The sequence below is a fragment of the Eublepharis macularius genome, chromosome 6 (genome assembly GCF_028583425.1).
Source record: "Eublepharis macularius isolate TG4126 chromosome 6, MPM_Emac_v1.0, whole genome shotgun sequence".
NCBI classification, from domain to species: Eukaryota; Metazoa; Chordata; class Lepidosauria; order Squamata; family Eublepharidae; genus Eublepharis; species Eublepharis macularius.
Window position 1 is genome coordinate 8,395,931 of NC_072795.1, and position 16,503 is coordinate 8,412,433.

Consider the following 16,503-nt stretch of genomic DNA (forward strand, 5'->3'; position numbering starts at 1 on the left):
ATAAATCAACGCAGAGCATTCATACAGAAACTTACAAATGTTTGAACAAAGTGTGATGGCATTCAGTGCATAATATAGGCAGTGGCCGAGTATGAAGGACTCATAGAGGGATAACTAATGAAACCAGAATAACAAGGTGATACATTTGCGACAACCCTTTCTATACCATTTATTTTTTAATCTTTATTTTTTTTTAAAAAAAAATATATTGTATCTTACATTTCTTTCTGCGCTCCCGTCCCGAGACAAGTAACAACTAGACCCTTAAAAATTCTTACATCAAACCCAACAAGTGTGCAGGGGGAGGTAGTTGTGAATTTCCTGCATTATGCAGGGGGTTGGACTAGATGACCCTGGAGATACCTTCCAACTCTATGATTCTATTATTCTAGGATTCCAGGTGATAGCAGTTGATAGTTAAAAGCATTGGGCCACAATGTGGAAATGGCATGCCTTCAGTGCTGACTCAGAATTAGAGAGCCAGTTTGGTGTAGTGGTTAAAAGCAGCAGGACTGTAATCCGGAGAACCAGGTTTGATTCCTTGCTCCTCCACTTGAAGCCAGCTGGGTGACTGTGGGTCAGTCACAGCTCTCTCAGAGCTCTCTCAGCTTCACCCACCTCACAGGGTGATTGTCATGAGGATAATAACAACACACTCTGTAAACTGCTCTGAGTAGGTGTTAAGTTGTCCTGAAGGGAGGTATATAAATCGAGTGTTGTTATCGTTATTGTTATTACTATTCGATTGCCCAAGCATCAGCAATGCTTTCTTTTGTCTTTCCTGCAGTTATATAACATGTTTCCTTCACTTATGAAATATATCCCTGGACCTCATAAGAAAGCAATCTCCTCCTGTGAATTTATACGGTCCTTTATCCGGAAGGAGGTAGAAAACCATAAGAAGAATGGGCCTCCCCATGAGCGCCAAGGCTTTGTTGATTTCTATTTGGCTCAACTGAAAAAAGTAAGTTTCTGTTTTGTAATGTGTGTATCTAGCACCTTCGAGATGTCATGGAATCCATTGGAAACGGCAGTTTAGCTGTTTTTTATGGTCATAGTAGGATGGACGTTAATTTTAAAGGAAACTCCCAGAGGCCCAAACAGCCCATCGGAGAAAGAATTGTGGGCATTGCCAATAATATGCAAGTGGAAAATAAACTGATGTGATGCCATTATGTTATTATTTTCCTGCTTCCCACCACGCAGCAGCCAGTGATACAGAGATTGTGGGGAAACATTAACATATTATCATAGCACATGATTTTCAGCTGAGAAGAGGAGCTCCCTGTAATTCGTAGGTCTGAAAACTGTAATGAGCCTTGAGATTTGATGTGAATCTGAAGAACTGAGGCCTGAACAGGACTCAGCCAAGACTCATATCGTTGAGCTGCCTGGAGATTTATATGGATCTTGAGGTCATTCATTCAGCTGACCCCACACCTGCAAGTAGGGTTGCCAACTCTGAGTCAGGAAATTCCTGGAGATTTGGGGGCAGAACCCGAGGTGGGTGGAGTTTGGGGAGGGTACGGAGGTCAACAGGGATGAAACGCCGTAGAGTCCACCCTCCAAAGCTGCCATTTTTTCCCAGGGGAACTGAACTCTGTATTCTGGAGATCAGTTGTAGTTATGAGAGAACGCCAGCCCCACCTGAAGCTTAGCAGCCTGCCAAATGCTGACCATGTAGCCAACTGTGTGGTGAATATTGTGCATTGCTTAAATGCTGCGTGGTACAAATGATAAGGAAACACAAAGGAAAGTGCACCGCGTAGTGATAAACAACTAGAAAGATAGAAACCTGCAGCGGAAGGTCTAACTGAGCTACTTAACTTAACGAACAACTCACAACTCAAAAGTTACAACAGCAAATGCCCAAAATAAATATAAAAAATATTTATATCAACACAGCTAGGTATTGACATAGCCACAATATACAAAAAATTTACAAAGGCCATATAAATCAGTGAATAAAGAAGTCCAGTAAATAAATGTGTCTGGATATTCCAAAGTTCATGCACAATAAATATGGAGACGAAGCTCTCTTCTTTGTATTTCAGCAGGTAAATCCAGAACCTCAAGGAGGCAGGAAGCCAACTCCTGGGCTGGAGATCCCTCAGCAGAAAAGCCAGAACGCAGGGGAAGGAATACCTGGTATTTGGGTCTCCCACTTGGGAATAGAGAAGTTATTGATGCTCTTGGAAATCTATCTGTCAACGCGCTTGAAAAGCTTCACTGAAACAGGAATCCACTTTTCGTCCTGTTGAGCCATTGATAGCTGTGTTCCTTTCCCTGCGTTCTGGCTTTTCCACTGAGGGATCTCCAGCCCCGGAGTTGGCTTCCTGCCTCCTTGCGGTTCTGAATTTACCTGCTGAAATACAAAGAAGAAAGCTTCATCTCCATATTTATTGTGCGTGAACTTTGGAATATCCAGACACATTTATTTACTGGACTTCTTTATTCACTGATTTATATGACCTTTGTAAAAATTTTTGTGTATTATGGATATGTCAATACCTGTGTCGATATAAATATTTTTGATATTTATCTTGAGCATTTGCTGTTGTAACTTTTGAGTTGTGTGGTGTAAGTTAAGTAGGTCAGTTAGACCTTCTGTTGTAGGTTTCTATCTTTCTGGTACAAATGATAAGCTTTGATGATGTTGGCACTGAGTTCCCCAAACTACTTGCCACAATTTCTGACCTGTGCTGAAGCACTAGCCATTTGAAGATAAGTGCGTTTGTCACACTTTTAAATGTTTATCTCCCTCAAAATATTCCTCATCTCTGGAAAGCTAGTTTGTCAAGGGAAAAATCCTAGCCTAGCTTGCACACACACACACACACACACATATAATGGAATCTTCAGTTGTATGTTTCTCTCACTTATCATGTATATTGGTGCTATGCATTTCTCAATGTACCGATTTGTTCTTGGTCCACAAATCACAGAATTCTAGCTTTTCTGGAAACCTGGAAAGCAACGCAAATGTGCCATGCAGCAAATAAATGATGCTTTTAAAGCAGGGCTCATTTTGAGGGAGAATGTGCAGGAACGCAGTTCTGGCAGTTCCCCAAAGAGGTCACATGACAGGTGGCCCCACCCACCTGACTCTTGGCAATTTGGGGCCCGTTTCAGGCTGAATTGGTTCCAAAACAGCCTAGATCAGCCCTCTGATGGGTGGTGGATCACTGTCCTGCTCAGCAGCGGCCCAGTCCTGACCATTTTGGGCCCCTTTTCAGCCATTTTTAGCCCCTTTTTGCCATTTTGGGCCCAATTTCGGCCATGAATGGCCAGGATTGGGTCCAAAACAGCCAGGATAGCTGATGTCAGAGGGTGTGACATATGCAAATCAGTTATGCCGATGACACACTTCTGGTGATGTCAAGGAGCGTGGCATATGCTAATGAGTTATGCTAATGAGTTCCTCCAGCTCTTTTTCTACAAAATGACCCCTGTTTTAAAGTAATTCTTTCAGAAGGCAAGAGACAAGTGCTGCAACAGCTCTAGTTCAGTTGGCACTGGCTCAATGATTTTGCATGGTAATATGTTTCTAACTATAACCGACAGGAGAAAACGGACTTCACTTCTACATTTGATGAAGACAACCTGGTACAAAGTGTTGCCGACTTCTTCATTGCAGGTACAGACCCAACAGCCGCCACCCTGTCCTGGGCGCTGCTTTTTATGGTGGCCCATCCTGATATCCAAGGTGAGATATGCGTGTATGAAACGTGGAGTGATTCCACATATGTTGGATAATGCACTTCCAATGCTCTTTATAGATCATTTGGAACAGATTTTTTTCTGTGCGGAACAAAAAATCCACCTTAAACGATTGATAAAGTGCATTGAAAGTGCATTATCTAACGTGTGCGGACTCAGCCATGGAGGATGTTCTTTACTGCTGTGGAGAGGAACAAAATCCTGGGGATTTTAGTTGAAGGATATCCAGGGCTTTTTTTCAGCGGGAACACGGTGGAACGGAGTTCCGGCACCTCTTAAAAATGGTCACATGGCCGGTGGCCCTGCCCCCTGATCTCCAGACAGAGGGGAGTTTAGATTGCCCTCCGCGCCGCTTGGTGGCACGGAGGGCAATCTAAACTCCCCTCTGCCTGGAGATCAGGGGTTGGGGCCACCGGCCATGTGACCATTTTCACCAAGGGCAATTTAAACTTTAAAAAACTCCCCCCTTGTTCCAGCTGACCCAAAATGATGTCATTGTGCAGTTTTGAGTTCCATCACTGAGTTCCACCACCTCTTTTCCCAGACAAAAAGCCCTGAGGATATCGAACTGTATGATTCGTAGGTGATTCATAGTTGATGGCTGCAAGAGAATTCTTTCTTTGGAATGACTTTTGTGTCTCAGAGTGACCTCACTTTCCCTTTCCCTTTCATGGAGCCTCCGTAAGAAACAGACACTTCCAGGCTTGCTAGGGCTGATTCCGGAACCTGCAGAAGTGAGGCTATGGGTGAACTGGGGTGATCATGGAGCATGGGGTATGATAATGCTCAAACCATGGGCAACACCGTGTAATAACAGGGGTGTCACTCCTTTCTGATTTTTATTTAAACAATGTGATATTTACAAATAGACTCACGTGCTAACACACACATTTATGACCTTACAAACACATACCAATACACTTTCCCCTTACCGTAAATTATTGTACGTTCATCATAAAGGTAAAGGTAGTTCCCTGTGTGAGCACTGATGAGTCATTACTCACCCATGGGGGGACTTTGCATTGCGACGTTTCTTGGCAGACTTTTTACGGGGTGGTTTGCCATTGCCTTCCCCAGTCGTCTACACTTCACCCCCAGGAAACTGGGTACTCGTTTTACCGACCTCGGAAGGATGGAAGGCTGAGTCAACCTTGAGCCTGCTGTCTGAACCCAGCTTCCGCCAGGATCGAACTCAGGTCGTGAGCAGAGCTTGGGCTGCAGTACTGCTGCTTACCACTCTGCGCCACAGGGCTCTTTTTTCATCATACTTATATTAATAAAAGAAGAGCAATTCTGTTTGTAAAGATGTAGCAAGGGCAGAGTGCAGGATGTATGTAGTGTAAACAAAACCTGTTCTTTTGGGAGCAGGGAGGGGGTGGGGGAGTGCTGCCAGCTCATGGGCTTCTTTTGCTGATGGAAGTGGATCTCTGCCTCTCCCTCTTTCTGCATTGTTGAGATGGATCTGAGTTTGAGCATACAGATATGTTGCAGTCACATCCTATTTGCCCCACAGTGGGTTTATAATTCAGAGTACGTTTGTGTGTGGGGGAGCTATTAATGGACATTGATGTAGAGAGGAACAAAATCCTGAAGTTGAGGGGTATCAAAAGGTATGATTCGTAGCTGATGGCCACAAGAGAATTCTTTCTTCGTAATGGCTGCTGTAGCATAGTGGTTAAGTGGTTGGTTTGTGAATCAGCACTCTGCTGGTTCGAATCTCATGACTGCCATGAGCTCAGCGGGTGGCCTTGGGTAAGCCACTTCTCTCATCCCCAGCTCCCCAGCTGCACTGTGGGGATAACAGCGATACTGACAACGAATGGGGCACTAATCTGTCTAGCAGATTGGTATATAAGTGGAGTTATTATTACAGAGAGCTGCTTTAGCATAGTGGTTGAGCTGTGAATCAGCACTCTGCTGGTTCATATCCCACCACTGCCATGAGCTCAGCAGGTGCCCTTGGGTATGCCGCTTCTCTCAGCCCCAGCTCCCCAGCTGTATTGTGAAGATAATAATAACACTGACCTTGTTCTCCACTCTGAGTGAGGCACTAATTTGTCAGAAGAATGGAGTATAAGCACAGTTATTATTACTGTAGAACCTGAAAGAGCAGCAACTAAGCTCTGGGAAAGGATCGTAAGCCATGTTGTCCATTTGTCCAGGAATAACCAAGAGCCACAGAAGTCTTTTTAAGATGTTAGAATTGTGTGTACCAGGAACCTACTGATCACTTATAGATCCTCCCAATACATGCAATTACCATGTTAGATGAACAGGGGCAATGTGTATATTTACGATGCACATGTAGCTCTAGTACCTGAGGACTCACTATTAGACATGGGCACGAACAGCATTACGAACGGAAAAAACCCACGAACAGCCCGTTCGTCTGTTCGTGAACAAGCCGTTCGTGAGGCTCCATTCTAAACGAACAAGTGGTCGTTGCAAGCCTCATTCGTTGCTTTGTCAGCCTTTCATCAAGCCAGACAGTCTGGGGCCTTTTCCCCTGGCAATGGCAGGGACTGAACTCTGTCTGAACTCCTTCTGGCTTTCCTTCTGGCTTTAACCCTTCAAAGTACTTCCAGCAGAGAGTCCCATTTTTGCCACTGTGAAGAGAAAATGACAACAAAGGGAAGGACCCATGGATCATGCCTTTCTCGGGGTGCAATCTCTCTGAAACTTGGGTTTTTTCCGGAGGACAGTGAGGACTATGTCCCCTGCAAATTTGGTGGGTATTGGACATTGGGAAGATCAGTTTGTATTTCCCCTTGCCACCTGCCAGCTAATAGTTTAAAGGGATCTTTAAGGGGCCACAAACAATGAACATGTTTGTGAACAGGGTCATGTTCGTTACTGTTCATTGTTCATTGTTCGTGGATGGCCTCGTTGCTGCTAGGAGGCATTTTGAGTGGGCGGAACAGCTTCCCTCCTGACCATCACAGAACCTTAAGATCACAAGAGGATAGCAGAGAAGACACATCACATCATGTGCCGGAACAGTTCTCCTGGCTATGCCAATTTCATAGTTCCTCTCTTTCCAAATAAGGAGTACTGCACCAAAGAATAGCTGCAGCTGGTTGGTTACTGAGCTCCACTATTAAGACCAGTGAATACGGTTTGTAAATCTATGAACTAATAAAATGAAATCACCCCAAGGCACAAGGGTGGGAAGGTAAAGTGTGCAGGAAAGCTTAACATTTCTGAGCAACAATGGTTTCTTTGATTTAATTATGGAATCACCTACCTGATTGCATCTACACTCCTTTTTATTAAAGCACTTGACACCTTAGTGCCAAACAATAATTGCAATTCAACCTACTTCAGGCTCTGAAGTTTGTTAAAATGCCAACCTGTCAGCTGACAGGCAGGCACTGTTTGGCATGTGAACAAACTTCAGTGACGGCTCAAATACGTGCCATGCCCAAAACAGCTCGCTGCTGTGAAGGGGGAGAAGGAGCTTCCAGTTTTCCCCCTGCCCCAGTGGTGGAGGACTTTTTGCTCCTTTTCTCTGGTTCCCTAGGACAGATGGAGCCAGAGAAAAGGGACAAAAAGCCCCCCTCCCACTGTTCCACTGTAGCAAATGGGACAGAAGGGAAATTGGAAACCCTTTCTCCCTCCTCACAGCACTCCCTTGAGGTGCTGAGCAAACATGTGCTGTTTGAGGTGAGTTTCCCCAATATTCATCTAACAACCGTCCCGTTGCATACTTGCAACCTGCCACGTGTAGGCCGTATCGTGTATTCGAGCCCTGAAATAAAAAGAGAAGCTTGAGAGAAGTGTGCTGCTCAAACGCCTCTGGTCTTCCTCCTCAATCGCAATCCTTTGTGTTTCTTTTTCTCAGCGAAAGTCCAAGACGAGCTAGACAACGGTCTTGAATCCTTCAAAGTAGTCTGCTATGATGATCGGAAGAAATTGCCTTATACAAGGGCCGTGCTTAATGAGATCCAGCGCTTCAGCAACGTCAAGTTATTCGGGCTCCCCAAACTGAGTACAGAGAGTGTCAACATCGGTGGCAATTTAATTCCTAAGGTACAGGTTGATTGACACCCCTGCCCTCTTCTTTGCCTTGCAAGAGGCAGACTGTCGTAGATCTTCAACTAGAAATGGTCAGAAGTTAGGAAGTGCTTCCGTAAGTACCATCAAGAGTCGCAACAGCATGCTGCCCTTTTGGTTGTGCATTCTGGCCCCAGAGAATACTGTATTGGCTTTCATTCTTCTGGTGGGAATTACTTCTCCAATGCTTATCATGCATTCCTGAAGCTCTTGTAACATTTACCTATGGGTGCAGCAAAACTAAACAGGAGTCCAGTAGTACCTTAAAGACTATTTATTCCAGCTTAAGTTTCTGTGAGTCAGACCTCATTTCATCAGATTCATAGAGTGTTCATCCAAAGCAACCACATTTATACTTAAGAGTTCCAGCAACTGAAAAGGGTGGATTGGTGGGGAGAAGTTCCAAGGAGAGTCCGGTGTAAACAAGAATCACGCAAAGGGTAGATAATCCATTCAAAGTGGGTGGGAAGCACTCCCAACTCTTGACAGACAGGCCGGTAGGATTAGCACAAAATCTAATTAAGGAAAACATCATGGGAACCATGTTATGTAGATGCACTAGGGCAGAGATCATATAAAGATACAGATGAATTCATTAACATCCATAAAGCGGTGGTTCATGCCGAGACATTTACAGCTATAGTGGGGGAGGAAACAACATCCTTATTCAAGCCTGGAGGGAGGAAGTTTTAACTTCTCGATGAATCCTAATTCAGCACTTTCACTTTGGGTTCTCCTTTTGAAGTTCTCTGGAAGGAGAACAGTAACTTTTAGATTAGTACAACCCGGAAGATAAAAATCTTCCCATGCTTATTTCGGAATGTTACTGTTTTTAATGTCAGATTTGTGTCCAGTTATTCTTTTGCATAGGAGGACTGTCCTGTTGTCCAATGCAGAGCTCAGAAGGGTGCTGTTGACACACGATGACATATATTACACACGAGGATAAGAAAGTGGATTGGACCATAATGGCATGGCTGATGTTATGATGTTATATCTCCTGAGTAGATTTGGGAACATAGTTTGCATCTAGATTTGTTGCAGGGCTTTGTTCCATTAAGTGATCCATAGCTGTTGGTTTTAGACTGTGGGGGGGCTGTCTGTAAGCAAGGAAAAGCCCTGCCACGTAAGGCCTATGAGAGACAAATATTATCCAGGACAGATTGTAGATCATTGATGATGTGTTAGACTTGTTCGAGTTGTGAGCTGCAGTAGCATTCTGTTGTTATCTCCTTTGGATCTGTCTTTCAGCAACTTCGTTCTGGGTACCAATCTGGCTTTGTTGATGTTTCGTTACTTTACCGCGTGGGTAGTATAATACTAAGAATGCCTGTTGTGGGCCCTTCCCATGAGAGTTCCTGCCTGAGGGTTGCCTGGCTTGTGTATTTTTTGGCAATAGATACAAAGTGCCTGGCTGTGGTTTCTGGGATGTGTCCATAGATGTATATCTGTTCCTGTATGCAGGGCTCTTTTCCAGCTGGAACGTGGTGGAATGGAGTTCCGGCACCTCTTGAGAATGGTCACATGGCCAGTGGCCCCGCCCCCTGATCTCCAGACAGAGGGGAGTTTAGATTGCCCTCCATGCTGCTGATGGCAATTTAAACTTTAAAAAACTCCCCCCTTGTTCCAGCTGACCCAAAGTGACGTCATTGTGCGGTCCTGGAAACTGAGTTCCACCACCTCTTTTCCCAGAAAAAAAGGCCCTGCCTGTATGTGTACGGGTGGTGATTTCTTTGATTATTTCTGGTATTCTTCTGGGGGATCTGATAATTGTGGTTTGTAAAGTGTGGAATGGGAGAGTTGTCTTCAGGTCTTTTGTATGTAGTTCAACTTGTCCGTACTGAGAATTGTCCCTCCTATGTCAGCTTCTTTGATTGTGATATCAGGATTGTTTCTGAGGCTGCTTATTGTATCCCTTTGAATTTAAATTTCTCTGCCAGAGCCCCTTTTATTACACGGGTCTTTTTTTTAAATATATGCTTGGGTCAGCCACTGAGTCAGAGGCATACAAAAAACCCAACTATGTTTTTAAAGGTTTTGATCTAAAGCTTTGCATTCAAAATAGAAACAAGTGCAAAGGCACAAAAAGCTACAAGCTAGTAAGTCTTCTCATGGAAAGAAAGGCATTCCAAATAGGAGGTTTTAGCCCAAAAACAAAACCAGAAGAACTCCTGCAGGTTTAAGTTTGCTAGGCAAAAGAAAAGAACAGCTGCTTTTGCATATGTTGGATAATACGTTTTCAATGCACTCTGGCAACCATTTGCTAATGATTGCAATATGCATTGGCAGTGCATTGAGAGTGCATTATCCAACGTGTGTGGAAGCAGGCAACCTTATCGCACTGGAACCGAATTTATTTGTTAATGCAGTTTGCAGGCCTCTCAGTCGTTCCCTAGAACAAGCGATATGGTCCATGCTTCCCACCATGAAGGCACACCTCCCGCTTGGGCAATCCGATCCAAAGAAAATGCATGCAGATTTGGGGAGAAGGAGGTTTCTACGAGTTCCTTACAGTCAGGGTTGGTTCCCCTTTCCCTCTAATATGAACAAGGGCTGGTCCTGAGTCCTGAACTTCCCTGCAGCTTCAGGCAGGAAGAGAAGGACTAGTCCCACTCCATCAGAGGGGAAAACCCTCCATTAAGCACCTGCATTTAAGCAAATACAAAAAAGCCCACCTGGATGTACTCGCAAGGCCACCGCAGCATAAAACCTAACAAAACAGGGACAATTATAACAAGCATGTGGCCTCTCATGACTGCTGTGCACACCGAATACAAATGGGCTCACCATTCACTTCATTATCAGATAGTTTCAGGTGGGTTTAGGGTAGGGGGACCCCCCAATCCCACCCTTTCCCCCCGCACCCACTTACTTAGCCGGTGGGGGGGCGTGCTCCCTGGGGCGCCCCCTCCCTGGGTGGTGTGATACGCCCCTGGGCAGGGGGCGAGCTCCCGTGCCACTGGAGCAGGTGGCAGCGAGAGTGAGCAGCGGTGGCGGCAAGAGCAGGCCTGCTCTTGCTGGCACCTGCACTGCCTGCTCTCACCGCTGCCACCTCCGCCTGCTTTCTCTGGTGCTGCTGCCGCCCCTTTGCTCCCAATGAGAGCGGGCCACGGCCACAGCAAGAGCAGCCTGCGCCGGTGAGGAAAGAGTGCCCTTTGACCCAGGAGCACCCTTTGCCCCCCACGTGATGACATCACTCCCAGAAGTGATGTCATCGTGAGAGCCAGGAGCCTGTGAGGGTAAGTGGATTGTAATCCCCTGCTGGGAGAGTCTCTACAAGGGAATCCAGGTCCCTGGCAACCCTATTTAGGGTTGCCATGCCTCCTAACCCTCCTAGTGGGAGGGGGGAACCTGGCACTTATCTGTTGGATGCCCTCGTGCATGCGTGCTCCTGGCATGGCTTGATGATATCACTTCTGGAAGTGACATCATCATGCAGACCCTAGGAGTGCTCCTGGGCTTCATATGGGGCCCATATGGATGGAATCGGTTCGGAGTGAAGCCTGGGGCCTGAGCGATGACGTCACTCTTGGGAGTGTTATTGTTGCACTGTGTCCAGAGGACCATGCCCTGGGAGGCCCGTTACCGTACCTTTTCCCCCTACAGCTAGGTGAGTGGTGGCGGGGGAGAAGGCTAGGAACAGGGAATCCCCCACCAGGGGACTGGCAACCTAGGTGACTCGCTGTGTTAGTCTGCAGTAGAACAGCAAGATATTAGACGGAGGGAGCATGACTCTAAAAAGCCTAAGCCCTGGAAATTTTTTTCTCTTTAAGGTGCTACTGGTCTCGAATCTTGCTGTTCATTGTCAGGGAATACTCTCCTGTCCAATCCTATTTCCTGAGTTTTTTATTTTATCCATTTATTTTGAATTTTTTACTGTGCCTTTTTACCTAGAACGGAGCACACCAGTTGTGTGGAAGTGAAAGCATTTATGAGGAGCCTTGTGAGCACACTGGAGTCTCCCTGTTCATCACCAGAGCTATAAGTCACACACCTTGGGACAAAATCATAGCTGTGTTGTTTTTACAACCATAGGAGCATCTGCTGCTCCCTCTAATACCTGCCTGAGCCTCTTTTTCTCTTCTTTGCAGGAAACCCTGGTGGTCACAGATCTATGTTCGGTCCTTCTAGATCCCGCTAAATGGGAGACGCCGCAGAAATTCAACCCTAACCACTTCTTGGATAAGGATGGAAAATTTATCATCAGAGATGAGTTCTTGCCATTCGGGGCAGGTAAACGCACCGACATCTTGAAAACGTGCCCTGATTTTGCCAGCCAGTTTGACCAATATTCAACGGGTTGCTAAGGATAGAATGAGAAATTTCCCCAAACCAGTGGCAAGCTTTTTATTTAATTATTTATTTTATTTAAAATGTTTCTAGGCAATTTTCTCACCCAAATAGGGTCCCCTTAGCTGGCAAACAGCATTTAAATAAAGTATATTTAAAATAAACAATTCAGTAAGAACATATAAGCATACAAGCACATATAACAACAGAACCAGGGAGAAGGTTCGATAAGAGTTACTGAGTGGACAGAAGATAACAATAGAGGGAAACAAACTAATCCCCCTGATGAGGGAGTTCCAAAGTTTTGGTGCCATCACTGAGAAGGCCCTTTCTCAGGTTGCCAGTCCACCCATCTAGCCTCAGATTGTGGAACCACCTGAAGTAGGGGTTCAGATAATTTATTTTTTATTTTACTTCATTTATATTTTATTTATTTTTATTTTATTTATTTCAAATTTCTATTCCACCTTCCCCGCGAGCGGGCTCAGGGTGGATAACCACATATTAAAATACAATAAAAATTCATCTACATTAAAACATCATTAAAACAGCGCCGTATTTCTATTAATACGCATTTAAAACAGGATGGTGTACAGCCTTCACAGGGAGGGTTAAGACTTTATAACCCCTTTTTTCAGGCTGGTGGAGGCCCAGCCTCAGCCATATGCCTGGCGGAACAACTCTGTCTTGCAGGCCCGGCGGAAGGATAGTAGGTCCTGCTGGGCCCTGATTTCATCAGACAGAGCGTTCCACCAGGTGGGAGCCAGGACCGAAAAGGCCCTGGCTCTAGTCGCGGCTAGGCAGGCCTCCTTGGGGTCAGGGACCACCAACAGCTGTTTGTTCCCTGATCAGAGTGTCCTCTGGGGAATATATGAGGAGAGATGGTCTCATAGATACTCTGGTCCCAGTCCGCACAGGGCCTTATATTTTGCTTTTCTCCTCAGGGGGGATGTAAAGCAGCTTACATAGTTCTTCTCTCCTCCAATTAATCTTCATAGCAACCTTGTGAAGTAGGTTAGGTTGAGAGGGCGCTGGCCCAAGGTCACCCAACAAGCTTCCATGGCAGAACGACGATTTGAACCTGGGTCTCCAAGATCCTAGTCCAACACTCTAACCACTACACCACACTTCCTCCCTGTGAGACATTTTAGAATGTTACACTAGAAGATGAGCAGAGTGGCTGGATAGTTTCATATGTGAGAAGGTGGTCCTTCAGGTATGCTGGCCACAAGTTATATAGGTTATATAGGGTTTTAAAGGTCAATAAATGTGCTTGGAAGCTAATTGGCAGCCAATATAACAAGACTATTGTCCCTATAACCCACTCCAGTCAACAATCTGGCCACAGCATTTTGTATCAAATGTAGCTTCCAGGCAATCTTCAAGGGCAGCCCCAGGCAGAGCACATTGCAGTAATCTAATCTAGATGTTACCAGGGCATGCACCACAGTGGCAAGTCTTTTGAAAAGACTCCTTTACTGCCTACCTACTAAATTGCTTGTAGCAACTATGTAGTAAATGTTTATGAAGGGAAAACGCCACTGTTCACTAAAATTTTAGCATAATGAAGTAATCTCAAATTATCTGGTATACTGAGGCCATTTCCATATGGTTTACCTTGTTCTGGAAAACAGCTAAATCTCGCAAGAAATTGCGTGAGAAGACGCTGTTATCGCATTAAATCGTGTGAGAAGATGCTGTTATCACGTGAGAAGATGCTGTTATTGCACTAGAAGACGCGATAACAGTGTCTTCTCGCATGATTTCGCACAAGATTTTGCTGTTTTCCAGAACAAAGTAAGCTGTGTGGAAACCGCCTGAGACTAGTTTTTACCATGTTCAGCTCAGTTCCAGAAGATAGGACAAAGAGTCTTGTGGCTCCTCAAAGACCCCCAAATATCTTTTGCAACGGTATTGTACCATAAAACACTTCTGCCAAAAGCAGCAACTACAGTAAATAAGTAATGAAATGGTATTGTTGAAAATTACATGCAAGTTAGGGCTGCTTTGTGTGCTACAGATTAAGAGTATCCATCACGTGCAGTGTACATGATCACATTTGAAGTGACTTCATTACACTTCTGTTTCACAGTGCATACATGTGCCAAGTCTGACATTCCTGTGGCATGTACATGTGGATTTAATAGGGGTGTCTAGGCAAGTTTGGTGTAGTGGTTAAGAGCAACAGGACTCTAATCAAACCAGGTTTGATTCCCCACTCCTCCACTTGAAGCCAGCTGGGTGACCTTGGGTCAGTCACAGCTTCTCGGAGCTCTCTCAGCCCCACCCACCTCACAGGGTGATTGTTGTAAAGATAATAATAGCACACTTTGTAAACTGCTCTGAGTGGGTATTAAGTTGTCCTGAAGGGTGGTATATAAATTAAATGTTATTATTATTAATATTAATTCAGATGTAACTGTGCACCATATGTATCATGCAGTGTGCAGTCTTAATTGCAACATTTACAGTGGCCTCCAGGGGATTCGGGCTATGGGATACCTATTGCCTTTCTCTTTATTCTGTCTGCAGGGGAACGTGCATGTTTGGGGAAGCAATTCGCACGGACTCAGCTCTTCATTTTCTTCGCATGCCTCCTGAAAGTATTTACGTTCCGCTTGCCCGAGGGAGTGAAAGATGTGAACACAGAACCTGCAACAGGGTGTTTGGTACATCCCCATCCGTATAAGATCTGCGCAATACCGCGTTAGGCTGAAGCACATCAAAATCCACAGAAGACATGCTCGGAGGAGTTTATTTTGTCGCTGTGACCTTTCCCACTACCTCATTTTGTCTGCTTTTCCTTGCTTCACACCATGTATCATTCCTTCTATGGCATAGTTGTTCTAACAGGTGCTATAAAGATACCACACTCACAGACCTTGGAATCGGCATTGTTTTGGAGATGTGGGGAGAGACATCGCTATCATTCTGTGTCAGAGGGGGAGGCATGGCGGTGGGAGAGGGGTATTTATTTATTCACTTCAAAAATGTGTATCCCACTTTCCAAAAGTGCCATATGGAAAGCTGGCTTGTACAAGTAACAAAACGGCATCAGCAGTTCACAAAAGGTTTTTTGCGACACGATGGACTACTGTAACTCGGTCTATGTAGGGCTGCCCTTGGGCTCGATCCGGAGACTTCAACGGGTCCAGAACGCTGCTGCATGTGTCCTAACTGGAGCTTCGTGTAGGACACACATTACGCCTATCTTGCAGCAGATTCACTGGCTCCCAGATCTTAGTCCGACACGCTAACCACTACACCATACTGACAGACCCTACTTTGATCACAACCAGATTAGACTCAGCAACAATGCATGGGGCTACCCTTGAGAACTGTTCTGAAGCTTCAGCTGGGGCAAAATGTAGTCAGAAATGGCTGGCTGATGTACATTAAAGCATTCATTTCTTACCCGGTGTAAAAAAATATATCTAGGCTGCCAGTTTGCTTCTGGGCACAATTCAAAGGGATGGTTATTACCCCAAAGGGACTGGGATCTTGAAGGGCCACTTGCCTTGTATGGACCTGTATTAAGATCATATTCAAAGGATCAGTTATGTGTTGCCTGGAGCATGGCGAGTGTTTACCAGCCACAAGGCCCTGTCTTTTACGGAACCCCCTCCCTGCTGCAATTCCACTGGTTCTCCAATCAAGCCACCTGGCACATCACAGGGGCTTGGCTCAAACCGGGCCATTGTGGCAGAAGGAAAAAGTAATGAGTGATAAATAGTGCAATCCTATGCAGAGTTATTCCAGTCTGTGTCAACTGATTTCAACGGGTTTAGATTGGAGTGGCTCCGTTTAGGATTGAAAATAGCCTTGCAAACGAAGCGGAGCCTGAAGTTCTCCGAGCCAGATTAAGGCTTGTGTTTGTTGACCCTGGCTTTTGTTAAGTGATGTTGATCCTTGTTTTTGAAGGTTTTATTTTATCATATTTATATCCCGCCCTCCCTGTGGACAGGCTCAGGGCAGCTCACAACAATATAAGTCACAAAAATCCATAGCTAAAGACGTCAAACATGCCAATACAAATACGGTTTATCCTTATCTTTGCTGTGGGACATTGCTGGCTGAACAATCCAGCATTTATTGTTTCTGTTTGTATACATCTTAACATTTTGTTCATGTTATCGTTGTTGCTGCCTTATATGTACAGCTGTTTTAATAATCTGTTTGTTGCTGTTGCTTTAATGAATTGGTAACAAATATTGTTGCTGCTGCTACTTCAGCAGGAGATTGTGTGTGACCCTTTTCGCACTTACGGTTTAAACCGCCATTTATGAGCATTCACCCCGATCGCAGTGGCTTCGGCATTGCACCTGTTCATTTCACACTGTCCACTGCAATTTCGATTTGGTGCCTGTGCTTCATTTCAAAACCTCGGTGCAATTTTGGGCTTTCGGGGCCTTGCAATTCACGTCACACTTTTTTTAAAAA

The 16,503-nt window shown here is 45.0% G+C and overlaps 1 protein-coding gene across 1 annotated transcript in view; it reads left to right on the top strand.

Annotated features, from left to right (window-relative positions):
* The window catches only part of LOC129332462 (cytochrome P450 2J5-like), a 32,513-nt gene extending 16,271 nt beyond the window's left edge, over nucleotides 1-16,242 (top strand). Inside the window, exons 5-9 of the mRNA XM_054983603.1 lie at nucleotides 788-964; nucleotides 3,565-3,706; nucleotides 7,562-7,749; nucleotides 11,865-12,006; nucleotides 14,596-16,242. Of these exons, the coding sequence (XP_054839578.1) occupies nucleotides 788-964; nucleotides 3,565-3,706; nucleotides 7,562-7,749; nucleotides 11,865-12,006; nucleotides 14,596-14,774 (828 nt within the window). The 3' untranslated portion in view covers nucleotides 14,775-16,242. The remainder of the gene's footprint in view (nucleotides 1-787; nucleotides 965-3,564; nucleotides 3,707-7,561; nucleotides 7,750-11,864; nucleotides 12,007-14,595) is intronic.
* Nucleotides 16,243-16,503: the final 261 nt, after the last annotated feature.